This window comes from Aulonocara sp. 'chitande type north' Nkhata Bay, linkage group LG20 (assembly GCF_057382095.1).
Source record: "Aulonocara sp. 'chitande type north' Nkhata Bay isolate Kocher_YH1m ecotype deep benthic linkage group LG20, A_spYH_male_GT1.1, whole genome shotgun sequence".
Lineage (NCBI taxonomy): Eukaryota > Metazoa > Chordata > Actinopteri > Cichliformes > Cichlidae > Aulonocara > Aulonocara sp. 'chitande type north' Nkhata Bay.
Genome location: NC_141363.1, coordinates 23,900,517 through 23,928,469, shown reverse-complemented (window position 1 = coordinate 23,928,469; position 27,953 = coordinate 23,900,517). Strand labels below are relative to the sequence as shown.

At 41.3% G+C, this 27,953-nt stretch overlaps 2 protein-coding genes across 2 annotated transcripts in view; one reads left to right on the top strand and one right to left on the bottom strand.

Annotated features, from left to right (window-relative positions):
• Positions 1 to 1,329: 1,329 nt before the first annotated feature.
• rapgef3 (Rap guanine nucleotide exchange factor (GEF) 3) lies at positions 1,330 to 27,727 on the top strand. Its single transcript, XM_086278757.1, has 27 exons — positions 1,330 to 1,730; positions 4,884 to 4,928; positions 9,007 to 9,113; positions 9,193 to 9,314; positions 13,216 to 13,393; positions 13,550 to 13,634; positions 13,959 to 14,019; positions 14,364 to 14,440; positions 14,545 to 14,691; positions 14,859 to 14,965; positions 16,062 to 16,150; positions 16,259 to 16,337; positions 16,547 to 16,697; positions 16,813 to 16,892; positions 16,994 to 17,024; positions 18,328 to 18,403; positions 19,364 to 19,501; positions 19,719 to 19,816; positions 20,560 to 20,685; positions 21,450 to 21,631; positions 22,722 to 22,812; positions 22,921 to 22,971; positions 23,084 to 23,171; positions 23,256 to 23,320; positions 23,425 to 23,479; positions 23,649 to 23,720; positions 23,863 to 27,727. The coding sequence occupies exons 1-27, from the start codon at positions 1,647 to 1,649 to the stop codon at positions 23,979 to 23,981; spliced, it is 2,604 nt and encodes an 867-aa protein (XP_086134883.1). The 5' UTR covers positions 1,330 to 1,646; the 3' UTR covers positions 23,982 to 27,727.
• itga5 (integrin, alpha 5 (fibronectin receptor, alpha polypeptide)) overlaps positions 24,608 to 27,953 on the bottom strand; it is a 32,599-nt gene continuing 29,253 nt past the window's right edge. Inside the window, exons 28-30 of the mRNA XM_086278756.1 lie at positions 27,668 to 27,769; positions 27,417 to 27,539; positions 24,608 to 27,288 (exon numbers count right to left, since the gene is read on the bottom strand). Of these exons, the coding sequence (XP_086134882.1) occupies positions 27,205 to 27,288; positions 27,417 to 27,539; positions 27,668 to 27,769 (309 nt within the window). The 3' untranslated portion in view covers positions 24,608 to 27,204. The remainder of the gene's footprint in view (positions 27,289 to 27,416; positions 27,540 to 27,667; positions 27,770 to 27,953) is intronic.

Below are 27,953 nucleotides of genomic sequence, written 5' to 3'. Positions count from 1 at the left end.
ATGTAACAGGGTTCCAAGATGGAAGCAGTAATGTCTACAGTAAAGGTCAGCAACAGGTGCTGAGCTTTTAATAAAAACATACAAAAGAGGCGGTTTGAACACACAGCTCAAATTGCAGCCAAGCATGGAAAACATGGATGCTCTGGTCAGTGTGTGTTGTGGAAAGGTTTGGCAAAGTCACTCAGACACTGAGGTCAGTACAGGAAGGGCTGCCCTGCACTAGAACAATAGCTGGGATTTAAACAATTCTTGCATAACTTTTCCAGCCTGCAGCACACAGACATGATCCTGTTATAACAGAACATGGGAAATTAAGTTTTTAGAAGGGTCTCCTTGTCCTTATGTAAGACATTGCAAATTTACATCTGCTTGTTTTGCTATTAACTGACAAGGGAAAACGCTACCTTCCCATTTTACTTTCTCGACTGTTAAAGAATAAAATCATTGTGCTGTTTTTTCTTCACACAGATTTTGTTCAAGCTGTTTTCTTGATGGAGAACTACGTCAGAAACAGCAGTTTTCCACCAAGGCGGCGTACACCAGAGTTGGGGGACGTAAGTCACCTGCATCTATAAACGAACACAAAAAGCCAAAAGTGTGAACTACAGGTGTAAGGTTTGAATCACAGGAAGAAATATTGAAAAATCCATTCAAAACTGAACACCTGTTATGAATTTTATGATTTCATAAAGCTTTAATGGGTACATAACACTTCAACACCAAAGGAAAAACACCTGTGAACTAGAACTGCATAAACGCATTAAGTGTTGTCCTCAAACCTAAATTACTTTCTGCCCTTGAAGCAGTTTATCTCTGCCTACAGGCCCAGTTGAGCCAGGCAGCTGGATAACCTGATAAGTGTGTGGTCTATACAACGTGCTGCAGCTTGTGTGTTTTCCTGAACTACTGTACTAAACAAACTTTATTATATAGTACCTTCATGCAACATTATACCTCCTTTAATACCCCTGACCCCAATGTTTGTGTGGATTCACCCTTTTTTTTTTTAACAGTTCAGCCAAGAAATGATGCAAATTTGTAACAAATAAGCCAGTTATTTTACAGAAAGGGTGCACATTTTTAGCAAATTACTTGTTTGACTAAGACTTGAGTAAGGTTTGACATCTTTGAAAATTTCATCTCTAGCATTCAAGAATGAATTTGAGTTGAAATATACACATCATATTTGTCTACTCGCTGACGTGTTTTAACAGAAGGACAAAATGTTAAGGTTCTACATGCACACGAGGTCAAGCTAAATACGTCAAACGCCGTTTTTAATTAGGTGGTAAAACTGCCAGAAGAGGCAGTCTCTCTGATGCAGTTTCTTGTGAAAAGCCAAAGAGCGCACACACGCAACGCAGCAACAGTGCGCCTGTGCCGCGAGGGATGGCTGAACAGTACACGACTCGACCTCAATGAGGCAGCAAGATCTGAGTTTGATGCAGGACCTGCCTGGAATTACTAGGAGGACAAAATGCGGAGTTATGAGTTCACATTGTCGCCGTGTTGAGTCGCCGCTGTGCAGTAATGAGTGTGAGACGGGGCTATCCAGATTACTGTGCCGTGAATAATGTGTAGAGCTGCCGAGCTGCAGATCTTCTGACTGGGAAACTTGTTTGTCGGTTGTTTTGATCCGAAACAAGATGCATCTCTTTCGGACTCACAATTACCAAGTGTTCCCGGACCGCTGCTCGGTGGAAAAACAGACAATACGGGGCATCAGCTGGGTATGCCTCTTTAATATTTATACATTTACTTAAGCGAAACGACTGCGGAATATTTCATGGAACATAAGCAAGAATTGCTTTTACTGCATGGTGTCACAATATGCGGATAAGAAGAGATGAGAATGATGACTACGATGACATCATAATTCACTGTCTTTTTATATTGATCCGTTCATTTCCAAAGTAACATGACTTAAAGGCTTAGCGTTCATTAAGAAAAAATAAAATAACATAAAAAGTTTATAAATTTGAGGTGTTGGCACAAAATAGGGCTTCCAAGATGTCATTTGCTTTCTTGCTTTAGTTCATATGATATCACTGCTGGTAGAGCTACTGCGAGGGTAAAAGACTGTAATCATAATTTGGTATGCAAATTGGTATCTCCTAAATGTCTGACACATGTTGCCTAAAAGGCCCTAAAAGTATCCTTTACGTTGCAAGTAAGCTTCGAGATTTGGTGCTGAAATAGGAAAGATGGAAAAGTGACAGAACATTTCTGAAGATCTGGGAGCAAAATGTGTGGTTGTGTGAACAGTGCATGTAACTGAGTACAGCCCAGTTTTGTGGCACTTCTCTGTTTATTTGATGTCACTATGCTGCCTTTCCTGCTCTATTTACTAGTTTTCCCAGCCTTACTTTCTCTGTATACTAGCCTCATTATAGAAACCACAGCAGAAACAATTGCAGCTAACAAGCCTACAAATTAGTTAGTTAGAGCAAATTAATTGACATCAGCATTTTCATGTGTCCAACTTTTCAAAATTCCCTCTGAATTATTATTATAGCTTGTTTTCATTGTTATTGATGTTGATGTTTTGACTATTAAACAGACCAAGGAGTGTGAACCCTTCTCTTTTGGTTGTGGCTGACTGCGGTAGCATTTCTTGCCACTGTCTTAGTTTTTGAAAACCTATCATCAGTTGATTCCAGGAAAATAGATGGAATGTCATCCATTTAAGCAGCTGTTTTAGTCATATACAGAATAAATAAAATTAGCTCAGCCTTAACTATGTAAATCAGCTGGAGTCTCTGCATTTTGTAGATATTCAGGAACGCTTCCAAGTAGACTGAAGCAGGTTCCTCTATTGTTGTAGCAGTTGGCTGTGGTGACACAGGAAGGTAACAAAGCATATTTCATTATTATTATTTACCTCGGGTTATAAATAGTGCATTGTTTATTGTTCACGTTCCCTGAAACACCCTTGCTCAGTTTACAGAAGAGTTTGTAGAAGAATGCAAAATGAGGGAGGTTTCGGTTGCCAGGTCACAGGACGACACATAACAGCGCTGAAAGTCTTCTAAATTTACCTGATTTTTAACTATCAGGGGGCCAAAGATAACGTGCAGAGACTGTGTCCCAAACTACCTGCTTTTACCAGCCAAATATCAATGTCATACTTCCGTGAACTAGTTAAAAGTTCTGCATGAACAGCAACAATTGCTTTGGATTTTTTTACCATAACACTATGATGCACAACACATTAATCTAGAAGTATAAAAGTATCAATCTTTTTTTGAACGTCAGAAGTATCGCTGAACCGGATAAAACCGAGGGATATCTTACAGCTGACAAATTACAGAACTTGAAAACATGCTAAATCATCCTAAATGCAAAATTGACAAATGCATGCATTCACATTGTGCATTGTGCATTTCAAATATTGTTTGTGCTATGCCAGCACATTAGTGGAATCTGACTCTGTAACAGGTAATAGCAAGCCTGTATGCTGTATTTGGTTTTACTCAAAGCTGTTTAGTTGTTTGGCAGTAGAGTGATATCCAATCTTTCTATTCATTGTCGTGTGTTATTAGTAATAAGCCCTGAAGGTTAAGCTAATTCTTTCTCTGAGCACATGAGGCAGATAAGAGCACAGCTGAGCTCATTTTTCTGTCATCATTTGCAGCATCCCTCCTGGACTTCTTGCTCCTGCATACCAGTGCTGACACATGGACACAATGCAGAAAAAATACCTCACATACATAAGGGTTCCTAAGTGTGTCTGTCGAACAGATATTGAAATGTTCTCCACATGTTTTTAACTTACGAGGCACGTTTGTTTTGATTGGCTCATAAATTAGCTATGCTATGCATAATGTTTCATGGAGTTACTGTCATTCAGTGGCAATTGGGTTACAAGCTAAATTGTGGTCCATTCAGGCTAATATCACATGATGTAGCTGCCTGTACAGCAGGCCAAATAAAACATGCCACAAAGTGTGTGTGCAGTAGAAGCAGAGAAACCGATGTCTATCTCCGATGTGAAGAATCACATCAGCTACTGTTTGTTTACATGTCTTCTATGTCACGTGAGTGCTCTGCATATTTACCTTTTTTTGTTTTGTTACAACTCTTACAATCCATCAATTCAGTAGAAAGAGAGAGATTTGTGTTAAAGTGACACTAGTAAATTATTAGAACTGTGAGGCAAGTTGAAACGTAGTGTGTCCTTTATATTTTCAATTAGTTACACTGAACCCAATTACCTTGGGAATACAGACAGACAACAACAGCCGCAAGATGGTCATAAAAACATAAAATCTAAGCAACAAAGGGGAAGTCTGACTTGGGTCAAAGTACAAACGTGGGAATGTTGAATATTTTTACATGGTAGGACGTTAGAGATAGCAATGATTTGACTCTTTTAAGTGAGCATTTCAAGAGTGTAATGAAAAATCATCAATATTGTTTACCTGTGGCAGCTGCTTCAGTATTAATCTTTAAATGTTCAGGTTCAATTACTTTTTACATGAAAGGATAGTCTGTAGTTTAAAGCAAATATTTGTTTTAATGAAATTCAAAGAGTTTAACCATGTACCTTCTGTTGCCGAGGTCTAAATACTCTTTCCTCCCACTTCATTACACACACTTGACAACCACCCACACCATGTTGGAGACAATGGCACATCACAGGTTGAGATAATGCATCTGTAGTGACCTTCATACCAAAGAAAAGAAAACAATTTTCCGTTTCTCGATGGTCCAGCTTGGTTGTGTTTCTTTCAGACTAGCTACAACAAGATTGTCATCAACAACCAGCCCAGCTAGTTCCTGTGGAATGCTGCTCCCGAGCAATTTATTTTCTTTATTTTAGAGGTTTTAGATATGGAGAAACGGTTCACTGGGTATAAAGTATGTCTTTCTGTTTCTCCCAGACTCCACTGCCAGAGGCTCTGAATTCAAAGGACACTATGAAGCAGGTATGTGTGCCAACATTTAACAGCATTTCAGTGGTGCTTTGAGACTCTCACTCTGACCATAAGGAGAACCACAATGTGAGAGCAGAGGTAAGATTTAAAGCAGAGTGTAAACACCTTCACCCCTGTCCTGAAAGATAATTTAAGCACATGTGAGATCTATTGTTGGTTATCACTAATTAGCTGATTAAACTCTAGTTAGCCTTTGACAAGTTTCACTGCACTGGTGGCTTTAGTTTTACTGACCTCCAGTATAATTCAGAGTTGCAGAGCTTGCATCCTCTCAAACTGCTGAACTTGTTCTTTTGTTGTTTATAATATCCTGCATTACTACTCAACCGAGTTTTAAAAAAACACATTCCTTGCAGGGGCAAGCAGTCATAAGGAGTCTAAAGAGCACTCCAAGGCCCACAATAAATTGACCCTCCCCACTCTCCTGAGTCCTACCTAACTCAGTCCAGGCCCCTCATGTTGCTTTATCTCAGCTTCTTCAACAGCATGCCAAGTAGTGAACCTTTAAAACCCTGATAAGAAGAATTGACAGGGAAAGTGGCTTCTGTTTAGGTTCAGTGGTCTCCCTGCGACAGAAAAGGTAGAAAGCAGTACAGAGAGTGCATCTTTCAACTCCTACCCATATGGAAAAGAAATAGTAAAAACTTATAAAAGACTTGCATAAGATGTGGCCTACTTCATATAGTGAATCATATAAGGCTTATATGATTTACTCATGAAAGTGGCCACTTTCTCATTACTTTCATATATTGTTTTCATAAGTATCCAAAACATACAAGTTTCATTTATGTAATTTTCAAGGGATCTTATATCTGCTTTTAATACAAGTTTCACACAAGACAGATACAAACTTTATAAGATTTATATATATCTTTTCCATATGGGTAAATAATCAACCCTGTGAATATTTTCGGGTTTGTAAAGACACAGAGGGAGGACAGAGCAACTGAATCTGCAGGAGACATGTGTTGCTAACCTCATTGGGTTTTTTTTTTTGTTATTGTTGCTTAGCAAATGTTTGCTCCCGATTCTAAAAGTCAGTAGTGAGCATCATACATTATGATAGCACTGTACAGGATTGGTGTTTTTAATAAGCAAGGTTTGATTGTGCTCCAACATTTTCCAATTCAAACATGAAATGGAAACGGAAATCTGTCTGTAATCTCTGAAAAGCTTTTTTTTTTTTACCGTACATTTTTACCCATGTTTGTGGTATATATGTTTGCTGAAGAAGTGTGGCGTTGTTGTTTTTTCTCACAGAGAAAGAGAGGGGTAAAAATCAGCCCAAAGATGAAGCTGCTTGTCAACTCACTCTGTGCTTCTCACACAACACAGCCCACTGAGGTCAAAGAGAAAGTAGAGAAATGTCTCGCCTACAAAGGAGACATGCAGTGAATGCTGCACTCATCAATATTCCACTGAATGAGACAAAGGCATGAAATTAAACATTTTAAAAGAGCATGACTAATGGTTTTAGTCACCATCAGATTTAAGTCAAAAAGGATAAGACAGAGAAAAGATAATCCAATTGAGCTGTGATAAAGACAATTACAAGCTTTTCTCAAGCATCTAGCATGTTTGAGTAAACTGTACAACCTGTAGAACAGCTGTTCTTTGCCTGGTCCTGCAAAAATTGGCTGTAGTAATTTATAATCACAGATTAGAATCATTTCCTTGACAATTTGAGTATGATCTAGTATGGATCACGTGAGTATTATACTATACATATTCAGTCATAAATCACCTAATAATGTAGGTTCCTGACTTTAAAATTACCTAAACAACAGTATAGTGCCCTGTCATGAATATATTATGGCCGCCTGTCCAACTGTTATAGATGGCATATACATCACTGGAATATTTCTAACATTTTGAGTTATTTTCCAGTGTTAGAAAATCAGCACTGCTCAGTGTTAGCCATTGTTAATCTTCAAAACTGACTAGGTTACTTTTAAACATATAACACTGTCAAAAGTGTTAATTTAACACTCAACAGTGTTGTATTTAACACTCAGAGGTGTGGACCCATATAGACACTCTCCAGTGTTAATTTAACACTGGAGATTTTGCTGTGTATGCACGGGCTGAGTGTGTGTTGTACTCTGTGTCACTGACTGGCACACCTGTGGGAAAAATGTTTGCTCTTTAATTTCACTCACTAGAAACAGTTACATGTGTGTTGTAGTTCTCAGATAATGGGATTAGATGGCCTAGTTCAGGAAGCAGACTCAACCACATATAGTCAGCAGCAGAGGGCTCACAGTGATGTATGGCTTTTGATGTTGTTTTTGTAAGGAATGAGTTAGGTAATGGAAAGTCGCCTCATCAAGAAAATAAGTTGGGAGTTGACAGGCATGAGAATGTGACTGCAGGAGCCCCATGGGAAAATGGGCCTCTGGGAATACAAGTGACCTCACGACACACTAACTTCAGCAGGGCACAGCAGAGGCCTCAGGACGCATTTACTCTGTTGATGTCAGGTCTGGGAAGAGTCCAGTGTCAGGGCGATAGGTTAAAGTGTACACTGTGCCCGCAGCTGTTAATTGCAATTTTAAATTTGAATTAACAACTTTGTGTGAACTTGGATTTACCAAGGATGTGTTATGGCCCACTTTAAATAGGGAAAACCAGGGGCTGTGTTGGAGTCATCGAGGCATGATGTCAGCAGATAAGTCAAACAGTAGGTGTTTTTACATCCTGAATGAATTGCAGAAACCTACAGGAGACAGAAAGTAGTTTCTGTTGCTGGCTTCTTTGCATTGCATTCTTAAGAAAAGAATATAGGAAGTAATCCGTGTTGGATTTTGTGTGAATCTCCAGGTCACCACCTTAGACAAACAACAGTGTCTAGGGGAAAATCCACAGCCTGTGTCAAGCATGTAATCACAAGACCTGTGGGAGTCAACCAGGGAGGCGCAGAATTAAAGTTTGTGCGACTGTCAGTCATTGAGACAGTAAATATCGTTGAGTGGTAGTTTAAATCAATTCTTTTATGTTCAAAATACAAAGCATAAAGCATGAGAAGGTCTAAAATTGGAGAGCTGAATTTCAGCCACAAACAAAGTACATTCTTGTTACGTAAGCTTTGCCTCTGCATGAGTGGCTGGCAGGTTGTGCACCCTTGTGTGCAGGTCTTTGTGAGTTTAAGCCTGACCTCAGTGTGTTATGTGCAGCTATGTGTATTTGTATTACCAATATTGTTGGGACTATAGGGACAAAAAGAAAGCCCCCATAATCTCACTAAATTTGAAGATTTGGGTTTAGGTTAAAGTTATGGTCTAGGTTAATGCAACCCTTTATATTATGGTGTGTGTGTGTGTGTGTCTGGGTGTGTGTTTGTGTGTGTGTGGTCTGTTTGTCTCCATAACAACCCTTATAGGGACAAAATGCCTGTCCCCATGAGTTTAAAGGCATTTTTGAGACTCAAAATGTGGTTTTAGTGTCAGAGTTACAATTAGGTTATGGTTAGGTTCAGCCATTCATTTTTGATGGTTAGGGTTAGGGTAGGCGGCTATGGAAAGCATTACGTCAATGGGATGTCCCCACTAAGATATGAAAACAGGACTGTGTGTGTGTGTGTGTGTGTGTGTGTGTGTGTGTGTGTGTGTGTGTGTGTGTGTGTGTGTGCTGTTGAGAATGAGTGGTGGGGACATCAAAGCAGGTTAAAGGGAAACTAGTTCAGAGTTGTCATACAGTTTGTTGTTGCTCTGTGCTGGCCAGAGTCAGAAGCTGGAAAGTCAGTGAAGTTTCAGAGCATTTAAGTTTGCATCTTTAACACCTTTTCACCTCTGTGCAACCCCCAAAAACACTCCATTACACTTTGACACCTATGCAACCCCCACAAACACTCCATTACACTCCAACACCTACAGAAGTCTCCACACACAACATTGTTCAAAACTGAGGGGGAAATTGTCTTCCTCACTTTCACAAACACTCGTTTCTTTTGCTGACTTTGGCCTTTCACCAACCCAAAAATTGGCAGAAATTGTGTTTATAAAAAACACTTCACCTAATACAGTAACTTTGCTGTATTTGCTAACTTCACCTATCTTTCATGTTTATCAAGTTTCTCTCAGATCGCGTGGTGAAGGCAGCCAGATCAGTATATAGTGTCATGATTGAGAAGAACCCTGGTCTGATCCGAGATAGAAAGCATCACCTCAAAACATACAGGTACCTATTCTGGCGATGTGCTTTAGTTCATGATTAAAAGTAACAGTGTCTCTTAATTACATGCAAATTTCTCTCATAGGCAATGTTGCTCCGGTAAGGACCTTGTTGACTGGCTGATGACCCAAAATGAAGGCCTCCAATCAAGAAGTCAGGCAGTGGGAATATGGCAGGTCTTAGTGGATGAGGGAATACTTCTCCATGGTAAGAACTGAAGAGCTAACTTTTGAAGAATTTAGTATCCATCTATCCATCCATCCATCCATTTTCATCCGCTTTGTCCGGGGCCGGGTCGCGGGGGCAGCAGCCTAAGCAAAGAGGCCCAGACCTCCCTCTCTCCAGCCACCTCCTCCAGCTTATCCGGGGGAATACCAAGGCGTTCCCAGGCCAGCCGAGAGATAATCTCTCCAGCGTGTTCTGGGTCTGCCCCGGGGCCTCCTCCCGGTGGGACATGCCTGGAACACCTCACCCAGGAGGCGCCCAGGGGGCATCCTTGTCAGATGCCCGAACCACCTCAGCTGGCTCCTTTCGATGTGGAGCAGCAGCTGCTCTACTCTGAGCCCCTCCTGGATGGCCGAACTTCTCACCCTATCTCTAAGGGAGAGGCCAGCCACCCTTCGGAGGAAGCTCATTTCTGCCGCTTGTATCCGCGATCTCGTTCTTTCGGTCACTACCCACAGCTCGTGGCCATAGGTGAGGGTAGGGACGTAGATCGACCGGTAAATTGAGAGCTTCGCTTTTACATTCAGCTCCCTCTTCACCACGACGGACCGGTGCAGCGTCCGCATTACTGCAGCTGCAGCCCCAATCCGTCTGTCGATCTCCGGCTCCCTTCTCCCATCACTCGCGAACAAGACCCCGAGATACTTGAACTCATCCACTTGGGGCAGGAACTCATCCCCGACCCGGAGTGGGCACTCCACCCTTTTCCGGCTGAGAACCATGGCCTCAGATTTGGAGGTGCTGATCCTCATTCCCGCTGCTTCACACTCGGCTGCGAACCGCTCCAGTGCGAGCTGGAAGCCCTCACCCGATGAAGCCAACAGAACCACATCATCTGCAAAAATCAGAGATGAGATTCTGAGGCCACCAAAGCGAAAGCCCTCCGCCACTTGGCTGCGCCTAGAAATCCTGTCCATAAAAATTATGAACAGAACCGGAGACAAAGGGCAGCCCTGGCGGAGCCCATCACCCACCGGGAACGAGTCCGACTTATTGCCGGCAATGCGAACCAAGCTCTTGCGACGGTTGTATAGGGATCGAATGGCCCGTAGCAATGGGCCAGACACCCCATATTCTCGCAACACCTCCCACAGGACACCCCGAGGGACACGGTCGAATGCCTTCTCCAAGTCCACAAAACACATGTAGACTGGTTGGGCAAACTCCCATGCACCCTCAAGTATCCTGGAGAGGATAAAGAGCTGGTCCAGTGTTCCGCGACCAGGACGAAAACCGCATTGTTCCTCCTGTATCCGAGGTTCGACTAACGGACGAACTCTCCTTTCCAGCACCCTGGCATAGACTTTCCCAGGGAGGCTGAGGAGTGTGATCCCCCTGTAGTTGGAACACACCCTCCGGTCCCCTTTCTTGAAGATGGGGACCACCACCCCGGTCTGCCAGTCCACAGGTACTGCCCCTGATCTCCACGCAACATTGCAGAGGCGTGTCAACCAGGACAGCCCTACAACGTCCAGAGCCTTCAGGAACTCGGGGCGGACCTCATTAACACCAGGGGCTCTGCCACCAAGGAGTTGTTTAACTGCCTCAGTGACCTCGCCCCCGGAAATTGGCGGGTCATTCCCCTCATCCCCAGACTCTGCTTCCTCCTCGGAAGACGTGTCAGTGGGATTAAGGAGGTCCTCGAAGTATTCCTTCCACCGCCTGACAATTTTCTCAGTCGACGTCAGCAGCGCTCCGCCAGCACTATACACAGTGCAGGTAGAGCACCGCTTTCCCCTCCTGAGACGTCTGACGGTTTGCCAGAATCTCTTCGAGGCAGCCCGAAAGTCTTTTTCCATGGCCTCTCCGAACTCCTCCCACACCCGAGTTTTTGCTTCAGCCACTGCCCGAGCCGCATTCCGCTTGGCCTGTCGATACCTGTCGGCTGCCTCCGGAGTCCCACAGGCTAACCAAGCCCGATAGGACTCCTTCTTCAGCCTGGTGGCTCCCTTCACCTCTGGTGTCCACCATTTGGTTCGGGGATTACCACCACAGCAGGCACCAACCACCTTGCGGCCGCAGCTCAATGCAGCAGCTTCGGCAATGGAGACGCTGAACATGGTCCATTCGGACTCAATGTCCCCAGTCTCCCTCGGAATGCTGTTGAAGCTCTGCCGGAGGTGTGCGCTGAAGATCTCGCGGACTGGGGCCTCTGCTAGACGTTCCCAGCACACCCTCACTACGCGTTTAGGTGCACCAGGTCTGTCCAGCGTCTTCCCCCGCCACCTGATCCAACTCACCACCAGGTGGTGATCAGTTGACAGCTCAGCCCCTCTCTTTACCCGAGTGTCCAGAACATATGGTCGCAGGTCTGCTGATACGATTACAAAATCGATCATCGACCTACGGCCTAGAGCATCCTGGTGCCACGTGCACTTATGGACACTCTTATGTTCGAACAGGGTGTTCGTTATGGCCAAACTGTGATTAGCACAGAAGTCCAATAACAGAGCACCGCTCGGGTTCAGATCAGGGAGGCCGTTCCTCCCAATCACGCCCCTCCAGGTCTTGCTGTCGTTACCCACGTGAGCATTGAAGTCTCCCAGCAGGACAACAGAGTCTCCAGGTGGAGCACCCTCCAGCGCCACTCGGCGCATAAGCGCAGATGACAGTCAGGACCCGTTCCCCGACCCTAAGGCACAGGGAACAAACCCTCTCGTCCACCGGGAAAAACCCCAACGTACCGGCAGCAAGCCGAGGGGATATTAGGATACCCACCCCAGCCCGCCGCCTCTCACCAGGGGCAACTCCAGACTGAGACAGAGTCCAGCCCCTCTCCAGGAGACTGGTTCCAGAGCCCAAGCCATGTGTAGAGGTGAGCCCGACTATATCTAGCCGGTACCTCTCAACCTCACGCACTAACTCAGGCTCCTTCCCCACCAGAGAGGTGACATTCCATGTCCCTATTGCCAGTCTTGGCAGCCGGGGGTCAGTCCGCCAGGGCCTCCGCTCCTGGTCGCCACCCGGCACACAATGCACCCGACCCCTATGGCGCCTCCTGCGGGTGGTGGGCCTGCGGGAGGATGGGCCCATGTCTCCTCTTCGGGCTGTGCCCGGCCGGGCCCCATGGACTAAGGCCCGGCCACCAGACGCTCGCCCTCGGGCACCCTCCCCGGGCCTGGCTCCAGGGCGGGGCCCCGGTAACCCTATCCCGGGCAGGGTAAACTGTTCCCTCGATGTCCTTTTCATAAGGGTCTTATGAATCGCTCTTTGTCTGGTCCCTCACCCAGGGCCAATTTGCCATGGGAGACCCTACCAGGGGGCAAAAGCCCCCAGACAACATAGCCCCTGGGATCCCTGTGACACACAAACCCCTCCACCACGATAAGGTAGCGATTCAAGGAGGGGAAGAATTTAGTATTTTGATGAAAAATAGGAAGGATACTTGTCATGTGTTGGGTGAATTTAGGGCTTCTTGTGAACTGTAGATGAATGTGGAATAATGTCCAAACAAATTACTTTTCATGTATTCTGATGATAATGCTTTTGGTAGCACTTAGAAATGTCCCAGACATGCTCGAGTATCTTGAAATCTGGTGACCGAGTCTACCATGACATTTGTTTTGCGTTGTTATTTCAGTCAGTCAAGTGTTCACTAACCACTTAAGCTCTTTGGATGAGACACTGTCTTCCTGGAAGAGACCACTCCAATCAGGACAGAAATGCTTCATCATCAAATGAAGGAACTCACTCAGAAAGCATTTGCATTTATTTCCATATATCTAAAGTTTTATAAATGACCGGCATAAAACTTATCTAAAAATTTACTCATCTGCCTCGTTGTTGTTTCTAAAGCAACGTGTGTGTTGGAGTTGTCTAACCGCATTCTTGCATTTCATTTTAAGGGTTTTATTTTCTCTTCTGTGTTTTGTCTCAATCAAAGTGAAACACGAGTTGAATTTCCTCGACAAGGACACACAGTTCTATCGCTTCCAAGACTCCCAGTTTGGACTTAACCACATATTGAATGAGAAGGATTCAGAGGATGAACTAGGGGAAGCTCTGTCTCTGCTGTCTCAGCTTGGTCCTGATGCTCTGCTCACTATGATTCTACGTAAATGGTCAGTTTGTTTAGTTGTTACATGAGCATTTCCTCATGATAACCTGTATTGTATTGTCAGAAAGCTTCTTACAACAAGTTCAAGGTGCTAGCAAAGTTACTGTATTTTGTTTTGTTTGGCTTATTATGTTCTTCTTCTTTCCTTTTTTTTTTACAGCCCCAGTCAGAGGAGTCCCGAGGACTTGGAGGTTATCTACGAGGAGCTGCTCCACGTCAAAGCTGCCGCTCATCTCTCCTCTTCAGTCAGTCTCTATAAACTCCCCTAACATTTTTAAAGGCTCTACATATTGATTTTTTTTTTAATGTGAACTGTTATCAAGTTTTCGTGATAGTTAACCATGGATTTGATCTGATATATTTTATTAAAATATATTTTTTTTAAAAGACACTATTCTACTTGCATACATCAACCATAATATTTTTCTTTTGTATTTTATGCCACATGAAAGAAATGTTAAAAATACACTGGAAATATGAAAGTGAAAATCAAGAAAAACCCATTTACAACAATGATAGCAAAAGGTATCAGTGCGCTTCTGTCTGTTCTTGTCCTGCTGTGCCTGTAGGTGCGTAAGGAGCTGGCAGCAGTGCTGGTCTTTGAATCACATGCCAAAGCTGGAACAGTCTGTGAGTTTACACAGCTTCATTGTGTTGCTGAATCACACGATAATACGGTTCTTATGCACAGAAAATAGCATCTTTTTCTGTGAAACATTCATTGTTTCCAGAAAATAAGATTAAGACTATTCAGACCGTCTAATGTTATAATTAATTTCTTTGTTTACTGTGGATAAGAAGATCATCAGGTCTTTTTTCTCTTCAATCCTACCCATTTCTTTAATGTTAAAGCCATATTTAACAAAGTACTTTTAAGGAAGGTGCTCTCAAGGTGTGATCTTCTAGGAGTTGTAATGGTTAGAAAGATATATGACTGACTGATGTGGTTTCTTTCTGCTTGTTTTTCAATATAGTGTTCAGTCAAGGGGATAAAGGAACCTCTTGGTACATCATCTGGAAAGGCTCTGTAAATGTGATCACGCACGGCAAGGTAAAGCCAGTGGTTCCAAATTAATAAAACCCACTGTCTCTAATAAAACACGTTGCAATTGATTTCAAGTATGCTGTATAGCTCAGAGTATTGTGTGCATATAGGGTCTGGTGACTACTCTACATGAAGGTGAGGATTTTGGGCAACTAGCTTTGCTAAATGAGCAACCTCGAGCCGCCACCATCATCTTGCGAGAGGACAATTGTCATTTCCTTCGTGTTGATAAACAGGACTTCATAAGGATCCTCAAGGTTTGTTGGATTTCCTCTTACTGCATTTTTATCACCAGAAGTTGTCTGTCAGACATCGGGTGCTTACTGAACACATGTAGCCCCATGTGACAATTTAAGAGATGTGAGATTCACGCAAATTTTCAAATAACTTTTCAAACTGGTTGTCATCCTTCTCTGTCCTTCAGGACGTGGAGGCTAATACAGTGCGACTGGAAGAGCACGGAAAGACTGTGCTGGTGTTGGAAAAGAGTGCAGACTCGACTGAACAAGGAGGAGCAGGGAACAGCAGCAAGTAAGCGACTCTGACCTACTAACTTCTATAAAATACTGCAGTTAATTTACAAGTAGGTTTATGATCATGAAGACGCTTTGCCTGGGTGTGGGCTGATAATGCATGGCTCTAATACAAACACTGCATCACAATAAGTGATGATTACATAAATTTTTTTTAAAGATGTGGTTAACCGTTTATTAATGGAGTATTACCTAACACTCACATAATAGGCGGACTTTAACCCTGCCTTTCTGAGTGACGTGTTATCAGTCTTGAACCACTTTATCAAGTATGAAGGTCAATTAAGTTGATGCAGGACTCTTATTTAGATTACGTTTAAACCACTTTCTTCTCTTTACTTGTAAATCTACACAATTGAAAAGAACATTTATTCTCTGAACATTCAGTCCCTTTTTGTGCTCTCAAAGTTTTGAATTGAATTTGATTAATATAGCAATCAATTCAAAACAGTTCAAGGCACTTTATATTGCATTGTAGAGATCCTTTGATGTTGGAGAGAAAACCCAGCAATCAGACGATCCCCCATGAGCAAGCACTTTGTGATTATGGAGAAGAATAACTTAGTTTTAACAGAAACAGACCTCCAGCAGAACTATGCTCAGGGAGGGGCAGCAATCAGCTGGCTGTGGAGGGGTGAGGGAAAGAAAAGAGGAAAAGAGGAGAGCATAAATAGACAAGAGCATAACAAAGTATGTGAGAGAGTACACAAAAGTTAATAACACGAGGTAGCGTCATGTAAAAGCATCATGAGCGAAAGAGGGGTGTGGAAATTAGAGATGTGCTGGAAGGTGAAGTGTTTTAAGCAAACACAGTAAAGCTATGATCTGAAACAGACAGAGCGCTATTGTCTACGCGGCTGTGATATACAGCTAAGAACTTTCAAAGTGTTGTAAACACAGTCTGCTAGACAAACTATGCAATGATTACGTCAAGAGACTTTTTGTGCTTCTTCTTTTTGAGGAGATAACAAGTCAACATTTACACAACAAATACTTTTTAATTAATTTATTGCTTTATTTATGTGGATCAATGTAAGGCAAACACAAGGTTTTGAAAGTTATTCTTTGTTTTTTTTCTGTCTTGCTTTTTGCAGGTACACAGTTATGTCAGGAACACCTGAGAAAATCTTGGAACACCTACTGGAAACAATAAAGTTGGAGTGTAATGGAAATTATGCTATAGGTGACACTGTTAAGATTACAGATACCTGTTTTCTGTTGTTGAAAAATGTTCAGACCAAGTCAGTTACTTTGTAATCACTGTATTATGGTGATGATTGTGTCCCTGCAGCTTCTTGTGTGAGTGACTTCCTGCTCACCCACAAAGTCTTCATGCCCTCCAGCCAGCTCTGTCCTGCACTACAGCACCAATATCCTACAGTGTCATTTATACTGACAACAGTGAAGCTAGTGATGTTTATGAGAATTACTGTAGTCAAACAAAGCTGTATTATAGTGTATTTTTGTAATATAATGGAATTCTCAGTGCATTTTATTACCAGAATAAATTGTTATAGTTAATGTTGTTTTTATTTTGTAATTAAGGTCTTATGTGTTATACCCTTAACCAACATTGCACTTACCAGGCACAGCTTGCTGAGGGCTCAGAGCAGGAGAAGACTGCCTATGTTCTCAACATTAAGCAGAAAGTAGTAAAGTTGGTTGGCCAGTGGGTGGCACTGTTTGGCCTTCACCTGAAAGAAGACCCTATTGCCTTGGACTTTCTGGAGGTGAGATCTCAGCCTCAAAGTCATAAATTAAAATTTTAAACATATCACTGTGTGATTTTTGTGTCAGTATGTTTTTTTCATCAATCATTTTATTTTAATGTTGGGGTTGAAACAGAGATTAAAGAAAGATATGGCACCGAATTCACAACTGTTCAACGTGCTGAAGGACTTCAGAGAAAGGAGGAGGACAAAAGTGTACGCACTATCAGATCATGTTTCATATTTCTTAACAATTCACAAGTCATAGATATTCTTCGCATACTATTTAACACTTTAATTCTTCTATACTTTTTCAGGTTGGAGAATGGCTATCAGTCACTGAGCAGGGTAAGTTATTGAGTGTGTGGAAACAAAGTACAGGTTTCTGGCACAACTTCGCCTACTTCAAAGGTGCATGGAGAAGAGCAGATGTCTTAAGAGGCTGAAGCTCCAGCAACTCTTGTAGTATGAGGAACAACCCATTAAGTAAAGAAAATTGGCCCTTTTTCAGAGATATCATGTCCAAGAAAATTCTCTTACAGTAGCAACTCCTTAAGGTATTCCTTAACTGGATCATATTTGAGCACTTTTTAAATAGTATGTTTTCTATGGTTTTAAACCAGTTTTTTATCCTTTACCATATTTTGTCACAGTCCTGGGTCAGTGACCCAGTGTTTTGGATTTTGTATTGTTATTTTTTATTAGTCTTTGGTTTCATCTTGGTTCATATATATCAGGGTTTGATTTCTGTTTTGCATTTCAAGTTCTTTAGGTTTTGGTTCCTGTGCTCCTCATGTCCCTGTACTCAGTGCACCCTCTGTTTACCTGCCGCGGTCCCACCTTTCCTGTCTAGTCAGTATCGTGTGTCTGAGTCTGTGCCTGGAGGGTCTGTCTGTGTGTTTCCTGTTTTACTTTGAGGGTCCGTGTCTCAGGTTAGTGTATTCTGTCTTGCTTCCCTTGAGCAATTAGATTCAGGTGTGTCGCCCTCCTGTGCACCACTTCCTTGTTACCAAGTGTGTGTATTTAGTGTCCGTGTCTTCTACTGCTCGTCGTCGCATGGTACCCTCACTCTAGCTGTGTGTTCTGTCTCCCTTACCGGTTTAGCTTATGTTTGTATCTCTCGGTTTAGTTCAGTTTGTGTCCAGCAATAAAGCTGTTAAAGCTCACATCTGCCCTTTTCGAGTCTACATTTGGGTCCTCTATCCCTGCCTGGACACAGCCATGACATATTTAATTTATTTTGAGGGGGGGCTCATAAGGTATAAGGCCCAGTTGGCCTTATATCTATTGGTGAATATGTATGCTGAATAATTTTCTACTAAAAATAAAATTTCCTCCCCAAAAATACACATTTGAGTGGATTGATGGATATGTATACCAGACATATATCACAGCTTGTCTTTTCTACTTAAACTCTCTACTTAAAATGTGTTCTATTTAAAGTTGTATCTGCAGTATATTTTTGATAACCCTGACAGAGGCTAAAGGCCAAAATGAAAGTTTTTCTTTATACTACAAGTCCTACTGGAGCTTAAACCCTTTGGGATGTTTGCCAAAAAGTGTGACAGAGTGTAAGAAATGTCTTTCTACTGCCATTAGAGAGTTTAATGTCGCTGAAGTGTCACTGAGTCGCCTTTTATATTATTGGCAGAACCACCAGTTTGATTGGTTTTCAAACTTTGAGGAGTCAGTTGGGAGGGTTCAACCAATCAGAGCACATGATAAAGGTGAGTAAAGCTCAAACACTACAGCTGACAATAATCAAGAAAACCAAATCCCCATAATAAGGATAGAAGTCTAGTGGGGGATATTTAAATAAATGAAAAAAGGAAACGACCTGAAATTGATGGCAAATCATACAAACATCATACATAAACTTTTACATCTATCTTTACCAACAACTTCAAAATCAAACCTGGCTAAATTTGTGTCTGAAATATAGCTAAACAGTATAAACAGTTTTGCTAGATGTTCATGTTTAATGTTCACTAAAAATACTGAATATAAAGTTCAACTTGGTCACTATATGCAAGTGACCAAAGCGTGGCAAGATCCGCATCTTCAGCACCAATGTGAAAGCAGTCCTCCTGTATGGGTCCGAGATACAGATACAGATTTTCATCAGCAAGTGCTTGCGACACATCCTTAACATCAGATGGCCTGAGAAGATCTCGAACACAGACCTGTGGAAGAGAACCAGCCAGAACCTGGTCGGTCAAGGCATCAAGTAGAGAAAATGGGGCTGGATAGGTCACACACTCCGAAAACCGTCCGACAACTTCACAAGGCAAGCACTGGACTGGCCGCCTGAATGACGTGAACCCAGCTGAAGAGAACGCCCCAGAACAGTCCGTTGGCGTGGTGTTGTTGCAGCCCTATGCTCCACCAGGAGTCTACAGGAAAATTGATTGATTGATGGAATAGTAAAACTAGTCAAAAATGTTTTAAATGCTAAGCTGAAGTCCATATCCAGGTTAGAGTTAGTTTAAATGAACACGTGAATGGCCATGATGACAGATGTTGGGAAAAGGGTTTAGAATCAGTGCTTGTGACGTGTGTGTCACGCAATATGTCAATAAAGGACAACAGTCTCAGTATCCAGTAACTTAACAGGCACCATTAGTCTTTAAATTAATCACCAAATTAGCATGATGTGACATTTTATTTTCTGTCCTCTTCTGATTTAGTGTTGTATGAGATCTACAGGCCAGACAACAAACCTCTCACTCCGATGCTGCCGGTGAATACATCTGTACAGGAGATAATGTCAGCATTAGGAAAAGCTGGAGAAGATCATGTCCTCATCAAAATGAACTCCACAGGAGGTGGGAGGCATTAGTCATATGTTTTTGTTTTGTTTTCTAGAACCAACACTTATTTTTCATTAAAATAATCAGTTTTTTGTAGATTGCTAGACTAATGTACTAACAGATGAGTAATTCTGTTTGTCATCAAACCTATGTCGTGTTCACAGAATTTCAAATGCTCTCCTTTTTTTTAAATTACGGTGAAAATTACTCTGTTTCCTATGACTGCGCACAGAAAGAGCTCAGCTAAAGCTGGATGCTACTGCAGTCTACACCGCCCTGGGACTCAACGAGAGACTGTTCATCTGCACAATCAGCGAAGTGGAACAACTGGTGAGGATTTGTTTTCTTCCATAACTTCTTTACCATTTTTTGGTCTATTTAGTTTATTAAAACACACTTATTAAAATACATGAACTCGTTGTCTGTCTGTCCACCAACTCCTCCTACACAATCAGGGGTTGAGCAACCAGACTTGGAAGACAGGTACATCCTATGTCCTTTATCTACATCAGATATTGCTGCCGGTTGTTATCTATGGCAGACATTATGATGTTGCCTAGCAACCAACTATCAACAGGCTAAAAGGATCTGTTTTCTGCATTTACGCATGTACAGCACCTATGAAAACATCCTATCATTTAATTTTGTAACAGTAACATCTCATTTATAGCCACAAAAGCTGAATCATACACAATATTATTATGTTTCATAGCAACTACCTAGCAGCCAAACCTAAAACAACCTATATTTTGCATTTATGTACCTGCAACACCTAATAAAAGCCTCATGTCATTTTCATCTCACAGCCAAGTTTCACCATAAAGTACTGTAGCATGGTCATGAACTAGTAACGATTAATATCATCCTATTCTATTTCATAGAAAATGAGGAGGGGATTTAACTCACGGGATATATTCTAAATATGTTTGTTGTTTATTATGGTTTTTCATATTATGGTTTTGTTGAAAGCAGCATCCCCAACTATAAGGCGAGTCATTAAATGTTCACCTGAACAACATTGTTCCTGATGATTTTCATTCTCTCTGCCACTGCGCCGTCTCTCTCTCTGTCAGACACCTCTAAAGGAGCAGCAGGGTCCAGAGCAAGGAAGCGCTGACGTCCTTGAACAGATGTCTTCTAAAGACATTGCCAGTGAGCTCACCAATTATGACTGGGAGTTGTTCACTGCCATGCACGAGGTAACTTGGCGGCTATGATTGATGTTTCGTTTGATTTTACCAATCAACTGCTTCAAAACTGCTTCAGAACACTAGAGTATTAACTAGTAATTAACTTTAATTGTATTGAATTTGATTTATATAGCATATTTTACAAAAATTGCTATTTCTGTGTACTTTATATTGTAAGATAAAAGCCCTACAACATTAGAGAGTGATACACAATGATCTGGTAATCCCCTTTGAGCAAACACAGCCTGACGGGAGTGAGAAAGAAGAAAGAACCATGCAGGAAGGAGAAGACTGTTTTGGTGGCGAGTGAACCTATAACAGCATTTCCTTTTTGGTTTTGAAGCCTTTTTGTTTCTCAACAGTGTATTTGCCTGTTGTACATTCTTTATGCATGTTCTGAAGTGTTCTGCATTTGTTTTTGTTTTTCTCTGAATTGTTGTTTTTGTTGCATTTTCTAAATGTTGTGGATTTCCCTTTGTAGTTGTGTTTTGTATCTCATGGCCACTACGCCCATAGCTGTTTATTTGCTCACTGACATACATAACCAAAGCTCAAAGTAGCATTCGTGCAACAAAGAACTTTGCATGACTCTCAAACTTTACCGCCTTTTATCTACCAGTATCATCTCTGCCATCAGATTATTTGGGTCATTTCCTGCATGCCTCACATTTCTAAAGAAACAAAAGATACCTGCAAAAGACTTCCTGTCTGCTTGTTTCACGGTGTGTTTAAATTATGCCAGTGGTTGTGACTCATTGTCTGTGTCTCTCCAGGTGGAGCTGGTCTACTACATTTTTGGGCGCCACAAATTCCCTGGAGCCATCACGGCTAACCTAGAGCGGTTTGTGCGTCGCTTTAATGAGGTGCAGCACTGGGTACTGACTGAGCTGTGCCTATGTGAAGACCTCGTGAAACGTGCTATGCTGCTCAAGAAGTTTATCAAGATCGCTTCAGTGTAAGAATTAATTGCATAAACCATACATTTAGCCAAAGCAGGTTGGCCACTGAACAAATAAGCATCTCAACAGTGAAACCTACTGACCTCACGCATGTCTTGCCTTTTTCCCGGCCCTAAATCTCAGTTTAAATCTCAGTGACGTCAGCTTCAAGGTCAATGTCACATTTTAATGTAATGACACAACAAGGAAGTCATCTACGACTTTCAGAGTCATACCATAGGTGCATCTACTTTACCAGTAAGCAACTCATAGTTTAGACTTGTTGATTGAAACCTCAGATGGTTTGGTGCAAACGTTTGGCCACGGGCGACCGTGGCTCAGGGGGTTGGGAATCGCATCTGTAACCGGAAGGTCGCCGGTTCGATCCCCGGGCTCTCTGTCCTGGTCATTGTGTCCCTGGGCAAGACACTTTACCCTACTTGCCTACTGGTGTTGGCCAGAGGGGCCGATGGCGCGATATGGCAGCCTCGCTTCTGTCAGTCTGCCCCAGGGCAGCTGTGGCTACAACCGTAGCTGCCTCCACCAGTGTATGAATGTGAGAGTGAATGAATAGTGGCATTGTAAAGCGCTTTGGGTGCCTTGAAAAGCGCTATATAAATCCAATCCATTATTATTTATGGTTCACAGAGAAATGTGTGAAATATGTGCACATTGCTTTGTGCAGTGGAGCACAGTCGTGCAGGAACAGAAACAGGTTTTCACCAAACTGTTACCACAACATTCGAACCATTGAATTGTTACTAAGACATTGAAAATGTCTTAGTAAGCAGAAGCATTAAGGTTTTCATTCTTTGAAACTAAAAGATCCAGGCCAACTCATTTTTTATCCACTGAGGTGCGGCCCAATACTTTTTTTGTATATAGTATACATTTAGAAAAATTAGCATGGTCTTATACCAAAAAAAGAAATTGATACAGTAAACATTAATATCCTGCTTAATATCATATATTGTAATCATACAGGTATTTTCACTGTGAGTATCCGGGCAGGACCTTTGTACTTACTTTTGTCCCCCCATCTTAAACTTTATCCATCCACTTCAAGGACTGCACTTTATTTACAGTCATGTGTCCTCTCCATCACAGATTAAAGGAGCAGAAGAATCTAAATTCATTCTTTGCTGTGATGTTTGGCTTAAGCAACAGTGCAATTCAGAGGCTTTACAAGACCTGGGAGGTGAGAGCCCCCTTGAGGCAGCAGGCATGATAATAATAAATGTTCTGCCACACTTATTAAACAAATACTTTAAAATTGACTTTGCAATCTTTTGCTGGTCTGTTACAGAGAATACCCAGCAAGACAAAAAGGATTTACTGTTCTCTTGAGAGACTCATGGTAAATTATACTATGTACTCAGCTTTGAATAAGTTTTATAAATGTCCTAAACAATAGATTTTCTTTAAGGTTTCTAATGGTCTGATTGTGCTATGCTCGCTTATTCTTTTAGGACCCTTCACGCAACCACAGGGCATACAGACTGGCTATAGCTAAACTCAGTCCTCCTTACATTCCCTTCATGCCTCTGCTGCTGAAAGGTAACAGACACCAGTAAATTGCAAATCCACTGGCAAGTCCTTATTATTAAGATACTAATTACTTCTGTCCCTTCCTATATCTAGATATGACGTTTATCCATGAGGGAAACGCAAACTACGTAGACAAACTGGTCAATTTTGAGAAAATGGTATGGAAAAGTTATTTTCAAATGTTGTTATGTAATTGTTTCCTTACAAATCATATCCTCAGTATAGACTGACTTGAAGAGTTTCCTTTCTCACCTTGTCGTAGCGAATGCTTGCCAAAACAGTGAAAATCGTTCGAGGATGCAGAAGCCAACCTTATGGTAAGTGATAGTTTGGCAGCAAAATGATCGGGCCCACTGACTTCATACCTTTGAGACTGTATGCATTCAGGAAAAGTTGGAAGTAATTCACATGCATGTTGGAGTAAACACATACAATGCAGTTTTGTGCATAAATCGGGTAAGATAATGTTTTATTTTCCCTCTGCAGTGCCTTCATCTCCACAGAGAGGCCTGGCAGATCGTATGTTTCTGGAAGGCGCTGCTACTCGCTTGTCTACATGTAAGCCACATCTCTAATGCCATTCGACAGTTTTTAATATTTTCTTCATAAGATCTATAGAAGGTTCAGTTTAACCTTGTTTCTACAAAAGTACAAAAACTTAAACATATGCAGATTCAGGCATGATTTTAATCTTTTCTAGATTCAGATCACGCCTTTCCTCTGCGGACTTCCACAAACATCCGGCACTATATCCAAAACCTGAAGGTGATTGACAACCAGCGCAAGCTTACGCAGCTATCGAGAACAATCGATTGCTAGGAAATATGACTGAAAATGTGCAAGGACTGTGAAACTGAAGCAAAATCACAGCCGAAAAATTAACTCTGTATAACGGAATAAAACCTCCAAACTCATCTCAATTAGAGGTGGGAACTGGACCTTTGGAGATGTAGCATCCCATGGAAATTCATTGTTACTTAAGGAGTTTGGACATTACTGGAGAAGCTTTCTGCACAGCAAAACATTGACAGTCAAAATGGGCTCTGTGCACAGAAATGAGCTCCAGTGGCCCTGACTCTGTGTTGACAGGACTTGTGGTTATTCAGAAAGCCTTATGTCACACTGGTGTCTAAACATTTCAAGTGATCCCTTCAAAAGGAAATGTTACAACATGATGTACAGTGAAGTATTCTTGTCTTTGGTGTCAAAATTCATTTTGTGAAGTTTTTTTATACTGCTGTCTGTGGAAGAATCACATTGTTTTTTCCACAAAACTGCCATAAGAACACAGACCTGTGCCACAATTAACCACTTTAGGTCAGTGCACAAGTGTTTTCACATTAAATATATTGTATCAGATCATGTTTGGCACTAACTGACATGCATAATTTCGTATATTATTTTCTAAATAAATTATTTTCCCACTAATGTGTATTTAATGACAGTACAAACATGTTTAAAAAGGAATCATTTTATTTAAAGTACAAACCGTAACAGGTAAAAATTGACCTTCAAAGAGCCCCCATTCCACCTGACATTAAAGGGTCTCCCCAATATGGGGTGAGGATATTCACAATTCTCCATCTTATTAATATTTACAACACCTTTTTGAAAGTCCTGGCTAAGACATGTAAATAACAAAATGAAGAAACCAGTGCTTTCTCCTGATGTAACTGAGGAGGAAGAAGTAAAATTATCCCATCATTATAAATAATGATTTTCTGTGTTTCGTTTAAAAAAAAAAAAAACAATGTCTACTGACTACATTTTAGGATAAAAATAATTTTCCAAACGCAAATTTTGTGGACTATCTGGAAAATTGTATCTATCAACTACAAGGGGATTTATGAAGAGAATTTAATGAAGCAAACAAATGCATTGCAGACGGTCAGTATGATGCTGTTTGGACAGGTGCAACACCAGAGCACATAAATCACCAAACTAATTCAACATACCAGAAATGTGCTTGTATTTTTATGAAAATCTATGCTACAAAAAGTGAGATCAGAAAGGTCCTGCAGTGGTGAGTACATATGAAGTGGGAAAAATCCTTGAAAAACAAAAACTTTCACACCTGAAATAATGCTTAGTGAGAAAAAGCAAGTGAACCACCAACAAAGGATTTGGCTACATGTTCATCACCTTCACACGTAAAGGTCTGATTTATCACAAATCAATCACAAACAAAACATAAATCAAAAGAAAGCACTGTAATATTAAAACAAGTGAATATAAATATTGCACTTCCAAACAACATGTAGTTCCCAGTGCCTAGCTGTCATCCCTTTGTTAGAGGTATTTATGCTATCAATTTTAAAAGTAACGCAGAACTGGTTAAGCTCAATTATCTCAAGCTACTGATGTGATTGGCATAAAAAGGACTAGGCAGTGGGAAAGGTAATAAGGCAAAAACAAACATTCATAAATATACCATCCACACAAATGCATGTATTCATGAAATCTCGCATGTATACATGTAAACACACACAACTGGAACGGTAACTGACAAGCACTAAGTATTTACATTAAGGACACATTAAACTTATGCATATGTCAAAAGAAACCAACACGAGGCATTTTAATGTTGCGTCCCTGCAGCCTCTGGGTGTGGGATGGCTTCAGCTACTTCTCATTTTAAGCATGGGCAGCATTTACACAAAAAAAGAGGAAAAAAAAAAGAATAGAAAAATACAGTATCTCACAGCAACACACATTTTATGCTGAAAAAGAATCATTCTGCCTTCAGCCTACTGTCGAGGCTACAGGATTGCTGATTGTCATGTCTTCAGTTTAAAAAATATATATATCATTATATGCTTATTTCCTCCACCGTAAGCACAATTTGCTTCATTTAGGCTTCCATCTTGAATGAACCCAATCCAAACAAAGCAGGAGTAATGACATTAAAACTAAATCTTGAGAACACTGCGTTTTGACAGAAGCACCACACTGCTTCAGGCCTTACATGAGGTTTCACAGGTCTGTGGTGGTTCCAGTCCCATCCCAGTCGACTACACAACAATGACATTGCCAGCACTGGTAACTCTCGACTCAAACATACAGGATTTAAACAAAGTGATCAGTAGGAGTCAAATTCAGAACTCAAAGGAAGGTCAGTCAGTCTTTGGTGTCTTTGGAATAATATCAGTAGATTTCCTTTGAGTGCAAAAACAACTTAACCCGGCACTGTCCACCAACCTGAGGCAGAGAGAGATCAGTTCCATGGTCGGGTGAGAAATGTCCATCTATGCATTTTTTTAAATTTCCGGAGTGGTGGAGTGGTGGAGCATATCCCAGCATGCACTGGGCAAGAATCAGCACCTCTGAATAGTTGGGATTTAAAATTACTTAAATTTTAGCAAAGGAATTGAATTACAATTAGCTATGAAATCTGAGCTTTAAAACAGGTTTTGTTGTTAAATATTTGTTGATGTAATGTAGCCTTTACTAAAGGCAGATAAACAGTTTTCTTATTTTTTGTCAATTAAATGTGTTTAGGAGATATCAGAATACTTTCAGGCCTCAGCAGGCAGCATAATTCACAGCTCCTAGATGCCACAAGCAACATGTGGCCATATCCTGTTAGAGGCAGCAATCATATCAGATCATTAGCACCAATATAAGGCAGTTACAGGGAAATAACAAAATGATCCATACCAAGAATCCATAAAATTAAACCCATCTTCCTGCATCTGCAGGTTGACGGTAGCCTGCATTTCTTCTGCAGTCGTTTTTTGTTGTACAGTCCAATGTTAGCCTTATGCATTGACACAAGTTCCATTTGATAACAGTCCAACCCTGCCAGCAAAAAAGACATAAATTAAAAATAGAAAAAGAAAACATTCATTTGGCTTTGAGATCTTTGGAGTTTTGTCTTCCTCTAGTGCAGCACAGTGGAGTTCCAGTAGTCTTTCTTTCTTGTAACTCTTCAACTGCTTCTGTCTTTCTTTCTTTTTTTTAATTCCACTCTACATATTCCACCACAATTCTCCGTTGCAATCATATGGCCAGGTACTGTGGTTTTGGTAGCTTTGGTGGTCTTTTAGGCCTCAGAGGCAGCCTGCGGTTTGAGTTCCGCTTTCTCCATGGCAGTGCCGTAAGGGTCAGATCGTTTGAAGAAGCCCAACTGCAAGAAGAAAAAAAAAACATTTCAGAAATGCAGGAAACATAAATGAGAACAGAAAACCAGCCCATTAATTGATCTTTCAGATCAAAAGCATGCTATGATTCTTTTTATATCACAGCAGTACTCACTCTGTATAAGATGTATATGAGAAGAGCCAGAAGCAGTAAACCAGCCAGAATAGCCAAGATGATGATCCACAGTGGAACTGAGTTCTCAATATCCGGCTTGTTCCAAACCACTGGAGTCACCACCTGAGGATGACAAGACAAGATGTCTTCTTCCAAACTACAACAATACAAAAATATGTACTAAAAATATAGATTTGTGTGAAATGAACAAGTTCTAATAAATTGAATAACTTAATAAACACATTAAATACCTTTTTGTTTCCACTGGGAAAAAGTTTAGGCTGGATTGCATATGGCATCTTCTTCACACGGTATTCTGCCAGGCACTCCAGCACATATTGCTTATAAGCTCTCTGAAGAAGAAAAAAGAAATTACATTCAAAATGCATATAATATACTAGTTATACACTAGGTGGCGACATTGACCATGTGCATCTCCCTGCGAAACACCCTTTAGCATTCCTACCCTATGAGAAGCTGTGATAACCAAATATTAAATTTTCTGTACATACCACATAGATGGGAAATAATCTGTGT